The 17882-nt window shown below is 42.0% G+C and overlaps 5 protein-coding genes across 5 annotated transcripts; all 5 read left to right on the top strand.

The window, feature by feature from the left end:
- Positions 1 to 813: 813 nt before the first annotated feature.
- Positions 814 to 1454, top strand: BDB00DRAFT_348361 (uncharacterized protein). Its single transcript, XM_053117026.1, has one exon. It carries the CDS (start codon positions 960 to 962, stop codon positions 1245 to 1247), a length of 288 nt encoding a protein of 95 aa, XP_052980126.1. The 5' UTR covers positions 814 to 959; the 3' UTR covers positions 1248 to 1454.
- Positions 1455 to 9282: 7828 nt separating this feature from the next.
- On the top strand, positions 9283 to 9762 carry BDB00DRAFT_871875 (uncharacterized protein; the record flags this gene model as incomplete). The annotated part of the gene is made up of 1 exon (XM_053126881.1): positions 9283 to 9762. The coding sequence occupies one exon, from the start codon at positions 9283 to 9285 to the stop codon at positions 9760 to 9762; it is 480 nt and encodes a 159-aa protein (XP_052980125.1).
- Positions 9763 to 13716: 3954 nt separating this feature from the next.
- On the top strand, positions 13717 to 14323 carry BDB00DRAFT_762897 (dynein light chain 1, cytoplasmic; the record flags this gene model as incomplete). Its single annotated transcript, XM_053119359.1, has 3 exons — positions 13717 to 13867; positions 14017 to 14070; positions 14259 to 14323. The coding sequence occupies 3 exons, from the start codon at positions 13717 to 13719 to the stop codon at positions 14321 to 14323; spliced, it is 270 nt and encodes an 89-aa protein (XP_052980124.1).
- A 532-nt stretch (positions 14324 to 14855) lies between these two features.
- On the top strand, positions 14856 to 15183 carry BDB00DRAFT_956321 (uncharacterized protein; the record flags this gene model as incomplete). The annotated part of the gene is made up of 1 exon (XM_053129654.1): positions 14856 to 15183. A coding segment is annotated over one exon (197 nt), but the record flags the coding sequence as incomplete, so codon positions are not given.
- Positions 14989 to 16847, top strand: BDB00DRAFT_348202 (auxin efflux carrier). The gene is made up of 3 exons (XM_053117025.1): positions 14989 to 15041; positions 15163 to 15697; positions 15820 to 16847. The coding sequence occupies exons 2-3, from the start codon at positions 15390 to 15392 to the stop codon at positions 16718 to 16720; spliced, it is 1209 nt and encodes a 402-aa protein (XP_052980122.1). The 5' UTR covers positions 14989 to 15041; positions 15163 to 15389; the 3' UTR covers positions 16721 to 16847.
- The last annotated feature ends 1035 nt before the right edge of the window (positions 16848 to 17882 follow it).

Here is a 17882-nt window from a genome sequence, read left to right as displayed (position 1 = left end):
TGGGCAAAGTGAGAAAGAAATTGGCCAGAGTCTCCGAGTTTCGTCAAATCGTGGTTGAGGATTGAAAAATGGCCTGGCCTGGTTAGATTCAACTTATGGTGGCCAATTTCCAAAGTGTTTGGCCAAATTCAAAAAAAAAAAAAAAAGTTGTGAGACTTTTCGTGAGACTTATTTTGAAGACTTCTGACCAATCAGGAAAGCCCTAATATCTCATATCCTGTATCATGATTTGGCCAGAAGACCCGTTAAAAAAAAGTCTCACGAAAAGTCTCACGAAAAGTCTCACAAAAAGTCTCACGAAAGAAAATTTTCTTTGAGTTTTTGATTCTGCATTTTTCTGTGTTGTGATGACATCAGTTTTGAAACTTGGTTGCCACTTGTGCAAAAAAGTGGAAAACGTGCCAAAGAAAGCGAATCTTCGTAGACATTATAAGCTTGTACACGACATTGTTCTTCCAGCAGGCAAACAAAAACAAACAATTAAGGCAAATGCCATTCCGGTCAACCATGATATCATTTGTCCTTCCTGCCTGGAAACTTTTGAATCACATGAAGACCAAGGTATTCATTTAAAGAGCCACATCATCACGTAAGAAAGCGCTTCATTAATATGCATTTTAACGGTACTCAAAACACGCTTCCTGTTGATTTTTATAGCAGCGTTTTAGATACACCAAACGAAGGCGATGGTTTAGCACCGACAAACTCTTTAGGCGAATCGGTGTCAAAAATTGATCCACGTTTGCCTCATTATTCAGTTTCGAAGCCCATTACAGTAGTAACACAAGGTCGAACATATGATGAGGCTGTTTTGCACGCCTGTAACGTCTCCAATGCAAGCGATCAAGAAAAATGTAAAACATTGTACGTGGTGGATTCACTGTCATTGCGACCATTTTCCAACGTGGATGCAAACGGTTGTGAAGAAAATGGACTTGCCAGTCAACGTCTTGTGAATAATGTCTGGAGAGTATCAAGCCATTAAATCTATTCTGCCATTGAAGCGGTCCTTCGAGTCCATGAACGCGAGCATCTGCATCAACTGTTCTCCAGAGATTGTTCCTGCCCTTACCAACATAATCTCATCATCGCCATACAGCAAACTCCTCATGCAGCATCAGTATACAGAGTTGACTCCTGATGTGTGCGCAATCATCAACAAGGATTGGGATTTTTTTCCACAAATCAAGTTTGCCACGGTCCAGATATTCGCAGGAGCTATTCTATACAACACAACAAATAGATAGGCAATTATGCTTAGTACTGTCGAAGCATATGGCCGCACGAAATCGATTGATCCACACCGTGAACCATTTGGCAAGCTCAAAGGATTCACCAAGCTGACGTCACTGCCGTCACCAGGAAAGATCCCTTACCCAGATATTTGGCCAGTCTCACTGCACACATCGGAAGTCAGTAAATTGGTCATTGGAACATTGGGGGTAATTCAGAAAATAGTTCACAGATTTCTCAGATGTTTATTACATGTGTTTTATTCATATCATTATCAAAATTTATTTTTCTTTTTTTCTTACTATAGATAAAAACAATTTATTTTTTTACTTTGTACATCTTCTATTAAAAATAAGTTGGTACTTAGATAATCTAAAAGATAATCAACCCAATTGGGAAATCGTTGCCATTTTAAGCATAACTTTTGAAGGGTCCGCTCTCTTTGTCGCGTTACTGTCACGTTCAAACTTAAAAATTTGTTGTCAATCTCCAATTATTTTGCTAAGCTATGAGTTCTCAAGGAGATCATCAGGAAGAGGTGTGTTGCGTTGTGTTACCCGCCATTTACCAAGACGAGCAAAAATCTCGGGCATAATTGGCTTCACCTGCAGATCGCAAAAACGTTCGTCGTATAAGTACTAATTCACTTCTGTAAAACCAGACGGAAATGCCCATTCGAACTTGCATTTGCGGGTCTACCACCCATTCTCGAAGAAGTTTCCACGGTTGTCCGCTGAATGAGCGTAATGTTCGACGCAGAATTGAGGAAAATGATGATAATAACGTACTGTCTTTTTGAAAATGATGTATAATTGCTTTAGCTTCAGCTGCTTTTTGTGTACTTATGAGCTATACCTTTTGTGTGGTTGCCAAACACTTTTCGTTTAGAATATTGACCCTATCCGCTGTTCTGGGTGTGGCTCTACTACCCATAATAACCCTTCTGATTCTGAATGTCCAGATAGTCTTGATAACATGGTGGAAGGTATACTTATTATTATACCTGTCCATGTTTTTTAGATCTACTATTAATACTAGACATATTTAGAAACTTTGGAAACGTTTGATGACGACATTTTAACTGTCACTACAACTGCAGAGGAGACAATGTCAGATGATATACTTGAGCATGACAATGCTGATGACGGCGTGGTAAATCTTCCAACAGCTTTTGAAGTTCCTCCTGTTCCTGCACGCCGATGTGCCAGCTGCGGATCGCCGGACCATAGACGTTCTTCGCACGCTAATTGCCCGTTCAATTCACGCAATGTCACCTCTGGACATGGTGCCCAATACCAGATTGCATGCAGGGTACCTTTTGTACCTCAAAATGTATTTGGCTCCAATATTTGCTTCACGCCTAACAACAACTACTATCGTCGTCATATCTTCGAGTCTATGAATGTCGAATGCTCTTTTTGTCACGCTAAAATGTGGATTGATGAGCGCTTAGTTGCATCGTCTGTATCCAACCCTCGCTTTGGTATTTGCTGTACTTCTGGCAAGATACGCTTACCCCTCCCTCGCGCACCACCACAAGAGCTGTTATCACTTATCACTAATCACGATTCATCCGACCCTATTGCCACCAATTTCCACACCAATATCCGAGCCTATAACAGCATGTTTGCTTTCGCATCCATTCGCGCCAATCACGATCCCAACTTGGCGAGTGGACGAAATGGTGTTTCAACTTTTCGGATCAATGGCACCATGTATCACTGTCTCGGGCCACTTAGAGCCGACAATCCAACACGCGCTAATTTCGCTCAAATTTACTTTTGCGATACCCAAGAGCAAACAACTCGACGCAGCACAATGTTCACGGGATTAAACAATGATATCATCAACACGATTCAGGCAGTTATGCAGCGCCATAACGCGTTCGCACGTACACTCATTGCTGCAGCAGATGCATACCGTAATCAACCCGTAGGCACTATCCAGGTGGTTATCCGCGCTGCGCGTGAAATGGGTCGACGATATGATGTGCAGGCTCACCCGGAGGTTGCAGCTATGGTTGTCGAAGACAGCGTAGATGGCACGGCACAACCTCATGATATCGTTATCCATGATCGTGAGCGCGGCCTGCAGCAAATTAGCTCTCTACACGCATCATATATGCCCCTCCATTACGTCCTCATGTTCCCACACGGCGATAACGGATGGTACCTTGGATTGCGATGCGACTCTCATGACGGCAACAACGTTTCAGTTACCCTTTTGGATTATTGTGCATATATGCTAATGGTTCGGGACGGAGAGCATCAGACCTACAACCATCATTTCGGTCGACTATTCCAGCAGCTCATAGTCGACAATTATGCACGCATTGAGACATCACGCCTACAGTATATCCTGACGCACCAACGCGAGATTCGTGCTGAGGTGTACAGCGGTGTTGTCGACAATGTAAACGCACGTCAAATCGGAAGGTCGATTATTTTGCCGTCATCCTTTACAGGTGGTCCACGCTATATGAAGCAGATGCTTCAAGACGGCCTTGCTATCATTCGTCAACGGGGTAATCCAACTCTCTTCATCACCTTCACATGCAACCCCAAATGGCCCGAGATTACTTCCGAGCTGGAGCCTGGCCAGCACGCTTATGATCGACCTGATTTGTGCACCCGTGTCTTTAAAATGAAACTCGATGAGCTGCTTCATCACATTAACGACTCGAGCATTTTCGGCCGTGTTGCTGGGTACATGGCGACTGTTGAGTTCCAAAAACGAGGGTTGCCACACGTTCACATTCTTTTGATCCTGGATGAAAGCGAGCGCCCACACACACCCAATGATTATGATCGATTTGTATGTGCGGAGCTGCCTGATCCTGTGACCCAGCCTCAATTATATCGTACAGTGACAAGTTGCATGATCCATGGCCCCTGTAGTCGTGACAAACCTGATGCAGTGTGTATGTTGAACGGTCAGTGCCAACAACGATATCCAAAGCCATTTTCCAACGAGACCAGGGTCAATGGTGACGGATATCCTATATATAGACGGCGTCGTAATGGTGCAAGCCATCGCTTCGCACGCAGTGGCTTCACAGCCAACAACAGCCATGTTGTTCCATACAACCCGTATCTGAGCCACAAATACGACGCACATATCAATGTGGAAATATGCACATCCTCGCGTGCGATCAAATATCTGTGTAAATATATCACCAAGGGATCAGATAGAGCACAACTGCAAGCAATGCGTTCTGCTGCGCCTGCAAACAATGCTCCTGCTACAACCACCACCACCACCACCACAGCAATCAGCAACCCACCACCACCAACAGCTAATACCACTGCCGCACCTGCCCCTGCTGATGTAGAGCAAGAAGCAATTGATGAGGTGGTTCAATACCAGAACGCTCGGTATATCGGCCCTTGCGAGGCAGCATGGAGAACTCTACAGTTTTCAGTCCATATGCACCGTCCGACTGTTATGCGCCTAGATTTGCACTTGCCTGGAGAGGAAGTCGTTCGTTTTCGTGAGGACGTAACACAAAATGAGCTGACGAACATCCGGGAAGCATCAACTCACACCAAGCTAAATGCGTTTTTTCAGCTTTGCGACGGTGATGAAACAGAAAACGGAGCACGCCAATATCGGTACCATGATATTCCTGCTCATTACACATGGGATGCTCGAGCACGCCAATGGAGACAACGTACGAACCCGCCAATTGCCAATGTTGTGACACGCATCTATAATGCCTCTCTGTCCAACATGCCCCTCTACTGTCTTCGCCTCCTTCTTCTTACCGTTCGTGGCCCTGCAAGCTTTGAGTCATTGCGAACGATCAATGGCACTGTTTACGAAACATTCCAAGAAGCTGCTCTCGCACATGGTCTTCTTGAATCTGACCAAGAATGGGACCGATGCATGGAAGAAACGTGCCTATATTCACCATCAGCATCAGCGATTAGAGCACTTTTTGTGTATATATTGATCAATTGCTCCCCAGCAGATCCGCTCTCACTTTGGACCAAGTATCGAGAGAGAATGGCAGATGATTACTTTTTCTCCTTACGGGCAAGCCTTCCTGCTGGCCAAGACGAGCTCAGCAATGATCAGATCAATCAAATGTATCAGCGCACCCTTGGTGACATCGAAACGCGTCTGCAAACCACTGGCCATCATCTGTCAGAATTCCCGTCTCTGCCGCAACAATTTGTCACAGAACTCGATGCCCTACCCCGCCTAGAAGCTTTGGAGATTGTCGAACGACGTGAATATGACGTAGAGAGTCAACAGCAACTCTTAAATACATTGCTACCTACGTTAAACGACGGACAACGCCACGCTTTTGACACTATCACCGACTCTATTACTGCAGCCACTCATCACCACACATCGCGCCTTTTCTTTGTGAATGGTCCAGGTGGTACGGGTAAATCTCAACTGTTTAAGGCTATATTGAGCCATGTTCGGTCCCGTGATCAAATCGCACTTCCTGTCGCTTCCTCTGGCATTGCAGCTATCTTGCTCCCGGGTGGCCGAACAGCACATGGTCGTTTCAAGATTCCGTTGAACGCGGATGCTTATACTTCGTGCAATCTTCGCCTTGGCGGTCCTCACGCACACCTTATCGCAAGTGCGTCAGTTATCATCTGGGACGAAGCTGTCATGTGCAGCAAATATAATTTTGATGCTGTTGACCGTGCTCTTCGGGACATTATGGGTGCTCTGGACCCGCTGTTGCGTGAACTACCTTTCGGAGGCAAGGTTGTTGTTTTTGGAGGGGACTTTCGTCAGATGCTTCCGGTGGTAAAAAAAGGGAATCGATCTCAAATCGTTGCCGAGTCCATCCAATCTGCCTCTTTTTGGCGACATGTTCAAGTCCTCCATTTGACTGAAAACATGCGCGTGAGGAATGCAGGCCCTAATGCTGCTGCTTTTGCTGACACTCTTTTGGCTATTGGTGATGGACGTGCCCCGTATCAAGAAAGCGTGGAGATTCCGCAAGAATGGCAGATCGATACAAGCGATACCATGGGATTGATTGATGCCATCTATCCATCAATTCGCTCTACTGAGCCACAGTCAGAGCATTATCATGGTCGCGCAATCTTGGCTGCCAAAAATGCTGACGTCGATGCCATCAATGATGCAGCATATGACATCTTCCCCGGCATAGGCAGAACATATGCTTCCAATGATCGTATACTTGATGCTGATGATCCTGACGCAGCTGCAGCCAGCTATCCTGTTGAATTTCTACGGAGTATAACTACCGGTGGTATTCCTAACCATGAGCTATGTCTCAAGGTCGGTATGCCATTGGTGCTTTTACGCAATATGGATCCTGATGCCGGTCTTTGCAACGGAACAAAACTCTTCGTATCAGGCCTTTACGACAACAGCATCTCTGTAAGACGGATCGACCAAGGTTACACGGGTGAAGAGTTTTTCCTTCCCCGTATCAACATGTGCACTACTGAGGGTGAATATCCCTTCGTCCTTTGCCGCCGGCAATTCCCTGTGCGCGCCGCCTTTGCAATGACTATACATAAGTCACAGGGACAGACGTTATCTGATGTCGGCATCCTTCTCAACGAACCTGTTTTTGCTCATGGACAACTATATGTTGCATTATCCAGAGCAACAAATCCTCAAAACCTTAGGGTTGCAGTCGATCTGTCAACAGCCGCCACATCCCCACCACTTACTACTAATATCGTCTACCATGAAATTCTTTTGTCTCCACAAACCGTAAATTCACCACCTGCTTCTCCTACAACCACCGCCTCTCTACCTCCATCATCTTAACTCTTATTTTTGCTCTTTTTCTTTTTTTTGCTATAATTATCCTATTTTAACTGATCACCATTTTACGTACAATAGAATATTCGTACCTTTTCACTGTTTTTTTTGGTAAGTAGATCTGATGCGAAAAATATGATATAGAACTACGCGAGTGTCAACTCAGTCCTGCTGTCGTCTTTCAGCTAATTACGACAAGCAGCAGTAATCTACTACGATAACTAATGAAAGCGAGTGTATTGATGAACTTGCAAATTACTGTAAGAGCTGTCGATAGCAGCAAAAGAGCGGTCAAAACTCTCTATGTCCCTTTTGAATTTGGCAAACCAATCTGTAGTAGGGTTTCGTGTCATAGCAATAATGATAACGTTTAGGGTTATATGTAGACATAGCAATCAATAAGCTCGCGAAGCGAGCAGTTTCGGGTTTAGAAGGGGGGGTGTGGGGGGAACCCCCCACCTTGGGGGTCTGGGGGAAACCCCCAGGAAACATCCAATCCGTTGAATGACCCGGAGCGCAGCGAAGGGGCTCATTCAGCCGAGCGAAGCGAGGCAGGTGGATGTTGATATATATTAAAAGGTCTTCCTGTTTATTACTTTTTCTTGTATTTTCTCTTATTCATGTTGTTTTATATTAATATAAGATATATAAATTATCTCTGAAGGAATTATAATATTTGTGATGATAGAGGTTTAATAAAGATAATAAGGGACAAGATTAAGTATCTTTGAGATGATGTTTTATTCCAACAAAAGATAAAGCTCTTTTATACAGTGGTCCCCCGCTTTTTGCAGCAGCGGTTTTTAGTGGAAAAAACTGCAAAAAGTGGGGAACTGCAAAAAGTGAGGATGAGTATGAGATGTTACACAGACTGAGTCTATTATGTTAATCAAGTGTCAATGATAGTAAACCAATTAAAAGATATCGGTGTTGTACTGAGGCTACTTAATAAAAATCAACTCTTATATAAAAGGCTGTCATCTCATTCTTGATGTTTATATACTGCACTAGCGACACCTCCACACCACTATGGTAAATGCAAAATACCCAAAGCTTACTGACGAGCAAAAGGACACTATCTATTAACATTACATGTAGATGTCACTGGTTCAAGACTCTGTGTCCCAGGCTCTCGAGTTAATAGCGGAAAATTGCAGGTCCCCATTTTTGGCCTGCAAAATGCAAAAAGTGAGGAAACTGCAATTTTATTAAGTGATGAGCGGGTATGCTCCAAAAAAATCTGCAAAAACTGAGGATCTGCAAAAAGTGGGGCTGCAAAAAGCGGGGGACCACTGTATTCTAGCTATTAAGACGGCGATATCAATTCATCCGACTAATGGATAAGCTATGTGATAGAGGATAGATCAAGGACGTATCAGAACTTCTATTGAAGTCGCTATGTTAATCAGGCACATCTTTGAAACCGGCGTTAGCTGATGTAATGGCCGAGGTACCTGTTGATAGGTTCATTGTCCTGTTCACGTAAGGTGGATCATCTGAGTGAGAGATTTTATTCAATAGTGTTTAGCCGAAATGCCGTAGTGTTCATACGTATGTGCTATGATGTTTAACCGAATATCTTATTGTTGATATCTTGAGCAGTGTATTAATGTGGTTCACCACAATATTAGCACTTTTTCCATTTTATTCTTTTATTCCAAGTTATTATTATTTGATTATTATATTATTTATTAAAGTCTAAAAAATTGTTTTTTTTTGGATAAAATGTTCTGTTATTATGATTTCTATAAATAAAATAATATAATAAAAAGAATTCCTTCTTTATTTTTAAATCTTTACTATTATTAGTTTTAATAACTTTATTATATTTTTTTTGAATATATTGTTTCTATTGTTATAATTATTAGTATATTTACTTTTTTTATTTATTATGGTAATAATTTTAAGATTGAAAAATTTGATAACATTTATTAAATGGATATCAAAATTATTTATCTTATATATTAAATTGTTTATCTTTAATTCATTTATAATAAAAGCAAACTTTATATTTATAGCAAATGATATATTTTCCATTGTATTTTGAATGTTGTTGAAAATATATTTTCTATTATATGTTTTATGTTTTTTACAAATCTGTGAATTATCTTGGGATAACTCTGAACATTGGTGTCAAACATCTTGGTGACTTCCAATATGAGACTCGATGCTGTTAGCAAGCCATTGATCGGTGCTGTCACCCTCAACTTCAAATTGGACAAAAAAGACGCCCTTGCAACTAAGATCTTCTTAGATCATGATAATCTCTAAGTTGCTTTATCCATGGCCACGGATCCAGCAGTCACACAAACATCAGATACCAACATTGTGTATCAACTTCGCCAAATTCGTAGCAAATTCGATGCAGACAATGCATACTCTCTTTGCTGTGCATCAGGTCCTTTCACCAAATTTCACGTATGCCAACCATTTACCATTTTTACATTAGCAGACTATGACCATGGAACCTCGCCTTTATCATCACTATTTCGGTATATGGCAACGATTGTGCTGCGACTCGAAGTATGTGCTACTCTAGCAAAGGCATTTGAATCTTGCTTAGGTCAAGGGAACCTTAACACCCAAAATGCGTTTACAGCCATCATTGCTTTGTATGGAGAAAGCAATGAGATTCCCATCCTCGGCAATAGCGAATTGAGCAAGAGACTCGAGATTGTAGCCAACTCGTTGGCGCCGTCACTGGTTGCCACGAATGACTATGTGGCAAAGGAAATTGTGCTGGCCTTCCAGTTCTATAACTAACCTGAATCTGTATCTTCGTATAGTATATCCCTTCTTCCTGAATTCACCCAATGAGCATTCTACAAATGCCCAATCTCTCTTCTCCCAATTCCAATGCATTTTTTGCTGTTATTTTTTTATTCAATCACCTCCTCTAATACTTTGCGGAACTCATCTCATACCTATCTCCTTCAGCTGTGCATTTATAAATACCCTTCTTCCCATACTCATGTTTTCCCAATTACTTTTATCCGGTCACAGCAACCAGGTTTATCTTCACTATAAAAAATGCTCGTTTTGTGTGATACCGGTATTTTGCGAAAACGTCAACCTGTCAATGCATTTTCTTTTCAGTCTCATCTGAGGTATTGATCAGTAAAAAGAACAGTAATTACAAAATAGAAAGTCGATGAGTCTCTATGTAATCTCTTTGTTAAAGATCAAGATGAGAGAGGACCAAATATTACAAACAGCGTCTTTTTATATGAGAACGTTATTAAGGAGCCGATAGAAATCATGATCAATGGTAGTTGAGCATGATCCTATTTAGGTTGAGAAGTATAAAGACAGACTTATTATTATCATATCTTAAAGTACAGATATTATGGAATCTCATACGATAAGATTAAGTATTTATATGGTAAATACGACATCATCCAAGGCATTAATCAATCAAGTGTGTTTATCAGGTGTTCATGGCATGAAAACAATGGTGCCTTTTTGTTTCTTATAAAGAACAATGCTAATCTACATTCTAATGTAGAAATCATTAGTAAAAAAAATGTTGCGAAGAAATCAATCAGAATCCCACTGGAGATCGAGGATTCTGTAAACTTTCTTATACTCATTTAAACGAGAAGTTGCCTTAATTGTTTGTTTTTGTTTGCCTGCTGGAAGAACAATGTCGTGTACAAGCTTATAATGTCTACGAAGATTCGCTTTCTTTGGCACGTTTTCCACTTTTTTGCACAAGTGGCAACCAAGTTTCAGAACTGATGTGAATCAAATAATCAAGAAAATTTTCTTTCGTGAGACTTTTTGTGAGACTTTTCAGGAGATTTTTTTTAACGGGTCTTCTGGCCAAATCATGATACAGGATATGAGATATTTGGGCTTTCCTGATTGGTTAGAAGTCTTCAAAATAAGTCTCACGAAAAGTCTCACAACTTTTTTTTTTTTTGGAATTTGGCCAAACACTTTGGAAATTGGCCACCATTAGTTGAATTTAACCAGGCCAGGCCATTTTTCAATCCTCAACCACGATTTGACGAAACTCGGAGACTCTGGCCAATTTCTTTCTCACTTTGCCCAAACCTAACTTCAACGACTGTAAATGGCGATTTTTTGTTGTTGTTGTTGTTGTTGTTGTTGTTGTTGTCGTTACAAACACCTCGTTTCCGTAGAAAGAAAACTTCTTCAGAGTGCTTGTCCATTACGACACCTGTCCAAACATTTATGAGAATGTCTAACGATTCCTTTGAAATCACTCAGCTTCAAACTATTAGAAGCTTCACTAATCCGAGTCATCAACGTTTCCTTCTCAAGAAACTTGTTGCGTTTCACTTTACTTTTGACCACTGACCAGAATTGCTCAATTGGATTGAGCTCAGGAGAATATGGAGGTAAATAAGCGCAGCGGTATCCCCGAGATTCTACGTATTTAGCTATGTCCTCGGACGTATGGATAGGAGCATTATCCATTACGAGGTAGTGACCTTTCATGTGCGGATAGCGGTCCATTTCATCCATTGTAGCTTTTAGAAAGCTGATATAGTGTCCCGTAACCGTTCCTTTGCTCATTTGCCCAACGCCATCTCCCCCGCTTTCTCTTTTTATTAGATGGAGACTGAGGAAGTCTAAGGCTACATTTGATTACACCTTCAGCAGAAATCGCGCCCAAAACGGTTGTTGTTGTCGCTCGTGTTTTGGGAACTGTGACCACTGCCGGTGCACCTTTCTTTGACCAAGCCATACTACGTTTCAAATCAATGTGGAAAGCAGATTCGTCAAGAAAGACACAGTTTCTCGTAAAATCTAGATCTGTCTTGTCCCACTTACGAACCCAATCCAAGCGCTCCTGGATTTTTTCTTCGCTATTCCGGTCTATGGGTTGAAGCCGAGCTTTTTTGAGAGATAAATTGCAATGTTGTTTTACAAAATCGAACAAAGTAGTTTTAGATACTTTTAATTCTGTAAACACTTGCTTTAACTTCTTCATTACTTCATCTAGGACGATGGAAGGATTCTCATCAATGCACTCGAGAATAGCATTTTTGTGTTCGTCTTGGAGAATACGTGGACGGCCAGACTTTCTCCGTTTCTCAAAGATACTGTCAGGATCTTTCTCGTATTGCGCAGCCCATTTTTGTGCTGTACGAACATGAATCCCAAGTTGTTCTGCAGCTGCGGCCGCACTCAAACACCTCTCAAACAACAGCTTGAAGAACCTCACTTTGTCCTGATCAGAATAGCGCGTATAATTTCGCTTCACTGAAGTTTCCCTCATAATGACATCACCATTAGGCTTTACCTCCTTTTCTAACTGCATTGCATCTATCCTTTTCTCGCTCTCCAGAGGCAGTTGAGCTAAATATTGTGTATGAGAACTCAACGTTTCAAGACGAAACTGTTCCTCATCAACAATATAATCCATTGGTTCAGGTCTGCCATACTCGTCGACGACAGATCCTTTCCCGTTTTCAAACAAGAATTGAATGTTCATTATCGGTGATTTGTGATGTAATTGTGAAAAAGAAATAAAACAAAGACAAGCACTAGGCGTGCTCTTTTATATTTAAAGTTGCCAAGACTTTGCCCTACAAAACAATCGACATATGATTTGTCAGCCAAGACGAATTTATACTTTGTACAACACGAATTTGTTCCTGTCATCAGGTGAATTGATTTTCCTTCAGGGCGAATTCGTTTTTCGTGCAACCTGAATTTGTTTTCGCCATTGAGTGAATTTACTTTCCGGAAAGAGTGTACACGCACACGCAACGTAATATTAGCCAGCAAAAATAGTGGATCGGAAGAATTCTATTACCCCCCCCCAAAAGCCTTCCCACGATGGCGGGATGAATGACTAACTCCACTTTTCTTTCCATGAGAGTTGTGATCGGCTAGTAGGAGGGATGCGTCTGTGTGTTTGTGTATGCGTGTGTGTATGTGTGTGAGGGGGAGGAGCAAGTGCTGCAATAAAAGGGAGGAGTGATTTCTTGAGCCCATTACTACTACAATGTAATTTCTATTATTGACCGGTATATATGCGCTACAGGCACATAGCAGGCTAGTCGACAAAACAAACTTTTACCCAACAGGAAGAGGTCTAGAAGGAGAGAGAGAGAGAGTGAGGGGGGGGGGATGGGAGGACTGCAGAAATGACGTTTGTGTTTTTTTTTTGTGCCTATATAGAATGATAATCACAAACAACGCGGATCTGAGAAGGAGAGGAAGGACGAGGGGGCTAAAACGATGTAATGTGAAGCAAAAGAGAGACGGGGGTGGTGGGGGAGTTGGAGGGGAACAGTAAAAGCGCGTGCGTCAAAATGTACGTGAACGTCACACCGCATCAAAGAGAGTGCGTGCTATGGATATACAGTCGAAATGAGGGGGTGGGGGAGGAGAGGAAGGGGGCTTTAAACAAAGAGAACGGCCTTATTTTGTTTTTTTAATACACGACACCTTTTTTGAACTTCCCCTTCACGTTTTCTGTCATCTGTCATCTAATCTCTCCCTCTCTCTTTTCTCTCAATCTCAAATACTTTCTCTCGTTTTCTTTTTTTTTTCACATTTCGGGACAACCTTTGATTAAAGAAGGTAAACAAAAAAGTGACTCGCTTTGGAGTAAGTAATGGTCGACGCAAAGAACATTGACGACTCATTATAACGTACATACATATATGCACTTGATGCACACACATACACACACATACACACGCGCACGCGTTTTTTTACCACTAAAGAAGCAAAACCATGTCGGATACAAAGGCAGTCATCAAGAGTGCAGACATGAGCGAAGAGATGCAGCAGGAGGCCATCGAATGCAGCACCCAAGCTCTCGAAAAGTTCAACATTGAAAAGGACATTGCTTCGCACATTAAGCGTGAATTCGACAAGAAATATGGTAATTGCTGTCTACACATTGGTTATTACTCTAAAGCTTATACCGATGGTGGAGGAAGAAGAGGAAGAGGAAATAGTAATAAAAGAGAAAGAGAGCCTTGCAGATTGCTGATCGCACGACGCTTCTTATTATATCAAATAACTTTTTAGGCAACACTTGGCACTGTGTTGTCGGTCGCAATTTTGGCAGCTACGTGACCCATGGTAAGTTTGCAGTAGTAGAGTTGGAAAAAGGGGTGTATGGAATTAGAGAGATATGACTATAAGGGAGAGAAAGAAGGGAACGATGGAATAGCAAAGGCGTAAAGAAGAGGGAGAACGAGAAATACGAAAAGGGTCATTTGATCCATTGATTCGTTGCTAAATGCTGTACGTACATCCACACTGTGTAGAATCCAAGCACTTTATCTACTTTTATCATGGCCAGATCGCTATTTTGCTGTTCAAGTCGGCTTAGAGGAAGACTATGTCTCCCTCCCTTTTTTTCTCTCTCTCTCTCGGCCCTTCCCCTCCCCTTCCTACGCACACATGCTCTCTAACTCACACTTGCAAAGATAACACACGCCAGATCACAGACACAAAAAGAAAAATACCTTTTGTTACGCATGCAAACTCGTGTAGTAGTAGCGCAGCAGCCATACAATATATACGCAAACCAACAACTCTTTCTGACTGAAAAAGGGCTCCTCCCTCTTTATATATGTGTTTGTTGTGTTTTTTTATTATTATGTTGTGGGCAAATGACCAATTGGGAAGTTTTATATACATTACACAAGAATAGAGAGAGCTGGCCCTTGCACGAAACAGTAAGCAAAATTCTAGAATTGTATGAGGGCGAATGATGAAACACCAAACAACAGCCCACAAAGGGGGAGGGAGGGAGGAGCGACATTTACTAGTAGCAAGAGATCAACGAACGTTCGCGGGAAAAAAATTTATCGGCAGCACCCAAAACCAAAATAGCTGCTAAGCAAACGGCCAATCCGAGCAAAAAAAAAAAAAAAGACATAAAAAGGCCGGATCGGAGGGGTGTGGGTGGCGGAACAAAGTGGCGGTCCCAAAGCGCATATCTCTTTTCTTTTCCACTCTTCATCTCTTTTCTTTCTTCCTCGCATATCCATCACATAACACAATAAAAACTAAGCATGCTTCTGCTCATTGTCTCGGCAATCCAGGTTCGTTTTGAACAATCAAACCCGCATTGCCTTTTTTTTTATAATCACACCCCTGGCATGTAAAATGCTAACCTTCCTTGGTCCTTTTTTTTTTCTGTTTTCTACAATAATGCAAATATAGGCTGTATTACAAGTCATGATCATTGTATCCTTTGGCTTTTGCCTGACAAAACTAGGATACTTTACCAACGACAAGCAAAAGGTAAAACGCATGGCAACAAATAAAAAGCGGTTACCCACAGCAACAAAGAAAAAAAGAAGGGTTCTCATAGCAACACAGAAATGGTTCTCAAGACAACACATTGATTTCGTCTGATTTATCATTTACAGTGGCTGTCCAAAGTAAACATGGTGTTTTTCACCCCGTGCTTGTTATTCAGTAACATTGCATCCACCATTTCTCTCGAGAAACTCTTGGCTTTCTGGCCCATCCCAGCCTTTTACATCATCTTTGCCGGCACATCGTACATTTTAAGCCAATTGACCTCACATGCAGTCGGCTTGAAACGGCCCTATCGACGCTTCGTTACCGCATGTGTAATGTTCAGCAACACTAATTCGCTGCCTATCGCGATCATATCAAGCTTGGCAGTTTCCGAAGCCGGGATAATTCTGTTTTGGGATGCCGACGATACTCAGGATTCAGTAGCAGCAAGGTAAAAAAAAAAAATAGTTGGGTTATTCGAAATTCGAGAAAGGGAGTTAATAGTGTGGCTGATAATTTATTTATTAAACATCATCATCATCATCAATCCCCCCTCCAAAATAATAATAATAGAGGTATCTCGTACACTCTTTTTTTCGCAATCTTTGGCAATCTTCTTCGTTGGTCGTATGGTTACAGCCTGTTGCGGAAGGAAGAAGCGGATGAAGAAGAGATCGTGGAATCAGATAGCGATACATTGGACGAGGAGCAGCGATTGGTGGTACCGGGCTACGGCGCCACAAACAACGAACAGCGCCAAGGCATGCCCGACCGACAATCGAGCTCGTTGACATTGACCGCCCAGCCCGACGACACGATGAAAAAACCACAAGAAGAAACGAGCAATCTGTTGTCGACGTTCCCTACGCTGCCGACGGATCAGAATAACACTATAAATCAGCCGCGTGACCATGTATTGATGCGTGTAGTCAAACGCATCCACCGTTTCATGTCGCCCCCTCTGTACGCCGCATTTCTCGGTCTGCTTGTTGGCCTGACACCGTTAAAACACCTCATGTTTGACCAAGACTCGTTCCTGTATCCATGCTTTACAAAGGCAATCCAAGTGTGCGGTCGCGCTGCAGTGCCGCTCATCTTGACCTGCCTTGGCGCCCAGCTCACAATGATCTCGCAGTCGCAACAGCCCGCCGACCCTGCAATCAAGGCGCCAGTGTTTACCGCCATCTTTGTCCGCATGATTCTAATGCCTTTTGTGGCTATCCCGATCGCTATTGCATTTGTCGTCTATGGTGCCCAGTGGTCCCTGCTCGCAACCGATCCAGTCTTTATCACCATGATGATCGTTCTCGGATGTACTCCGACGGCTATCAACCTGGTCCAGATCACGCAGGTCAACGGCCTCTTTGAAGAGGAAATGCTTAGAATGCTCTTTTGGAGTTACGGTGTTGTTTGTGTTCCTGTTTGTACCTTCTTGGTGTTTGTGGCGCTCAGTATTGTTGATAAGCTTGTCTAAAACAGCAGCAACAACAACAACAGCAACATCAGCATCAACAAGAACTGCAACATGTGCAAAACAAACAATACAATATACATTATGCATACCCCCATCATCATCCTTTCCCCCCCACACACACACAAAAAAAAGAAAACAAAACGCAACCCCGTGTACATATACTACAGCATATCTCCATCTTCTAACAAGTAGTATTTTTTTTTTGCTTTCTTTTCTCATGTAACCAACATTCTTAGTATATACTATCGTAGCCCTATCTTACCCACCATTGTAGCCGTTGTTTTTGTACGTTGTGCATTAGTCTTAGAATAAAGATGATCATGTGTTTGAATCTGTCACTTTCTATGTTATTGTAATCGTGCTTTTTCTTCAGCACTGTATAAATATTTGCATGATTACAACAAAGAAGCTGTTTCGATCTTTGTTCCATCTATGTGAAGACTGAATCAGCGTCGACCACTTGTTAAAACGCTCGAGTGTTATCAGAAATGAATAAAAGTAGTGCGGTTACTACTCTACACTTGGCATGCATTCCTGATCTAGTAGTGCATTTTTATGTACGTTTTTTGGCTGTCAATACATCCAATTTGCAAAACAAAACGAATGTAATCTCTGCATGCTGTCCCTTTGAGGAAAAAAAAAGTTATGTTTTTGTTTTGTTTTTAATTAGGCATTCACGTAAGGATCATTAAACTTTCGTTACGGCCATGTATAAAACTAAGTGTTTAAACAACAACATTACTTGATGACAAAGAGAATTTTTTCTTTTTGCCAGCGCAAATAAAGAGATAGTGATGTGGGTCACGGGGGGAGGAGGGGTGAACATAACGCAGAAATTATGGTGATCGAGTATAAACAAAAATGCATGACCTTTTTGTTTACCTGTTACAAAATAAACCTAGACCGTTTCACTGTGGTACATTTGCTGGCGTATTATGCCTGGATACACATTGATGTTATCGTATTCGGGGCTCTCTCCCAAAAAAATCAGACACTAAATCAAAAAAGAAGTTTCTACCGAGACTTCTTGTAGCTTTCTTTTTTAACTGGTCTGTGACACATCCTGAAACAGGTAAGTTGCACCAAGTTGCTTTTTTAAATAAGACAGCGCAGCAGGGGGAAAGGCGTTTTGACAAAAAGTAACAACAACAACAACAACGAT

This window comes from Zychaea mexicana (assembly GCF_025766255.1).
Source record: "Zychaea mexicana strain RSA 1403 chromosome Unknown BDB00scaffold_32, whole genome shotgun sequence".
NCBI classification, from domain to species: domain Eukaryota; kingdom Fungi; phylum Mucoromycota; class Mucoromycetes; order Mucorales; family Lichtheimiaceae; genus Zychaea; species Zychaea mexicana.
This window is presented reverse-complemented; position numbering and strand designations above follow the sequence as displayed.

Coding starts and splice junctions, on each gene's coding strand:
- BDB00DRAFT_348202 (XM_053117025.1), top strand. CDS start 15,390: ATGGTGTTTTTCACCCCGTGCTTGTTATTCAGTAACATTGCATCCACC. Junction 15,698..15,819: donor CAGGATTCAGTAGCAGCAAG/GTAAAAAAAAAA, acceptor TAATAATAATAG/AGGTATCTCGTACACTCTTT.
- BDB00DRAFT_348361 (XM_053117026.1), top strand. CDS start 960: ATGTCTGGAGAGTATCAAGCCATTAAATCTATTCTGCCATTGAAGCGG.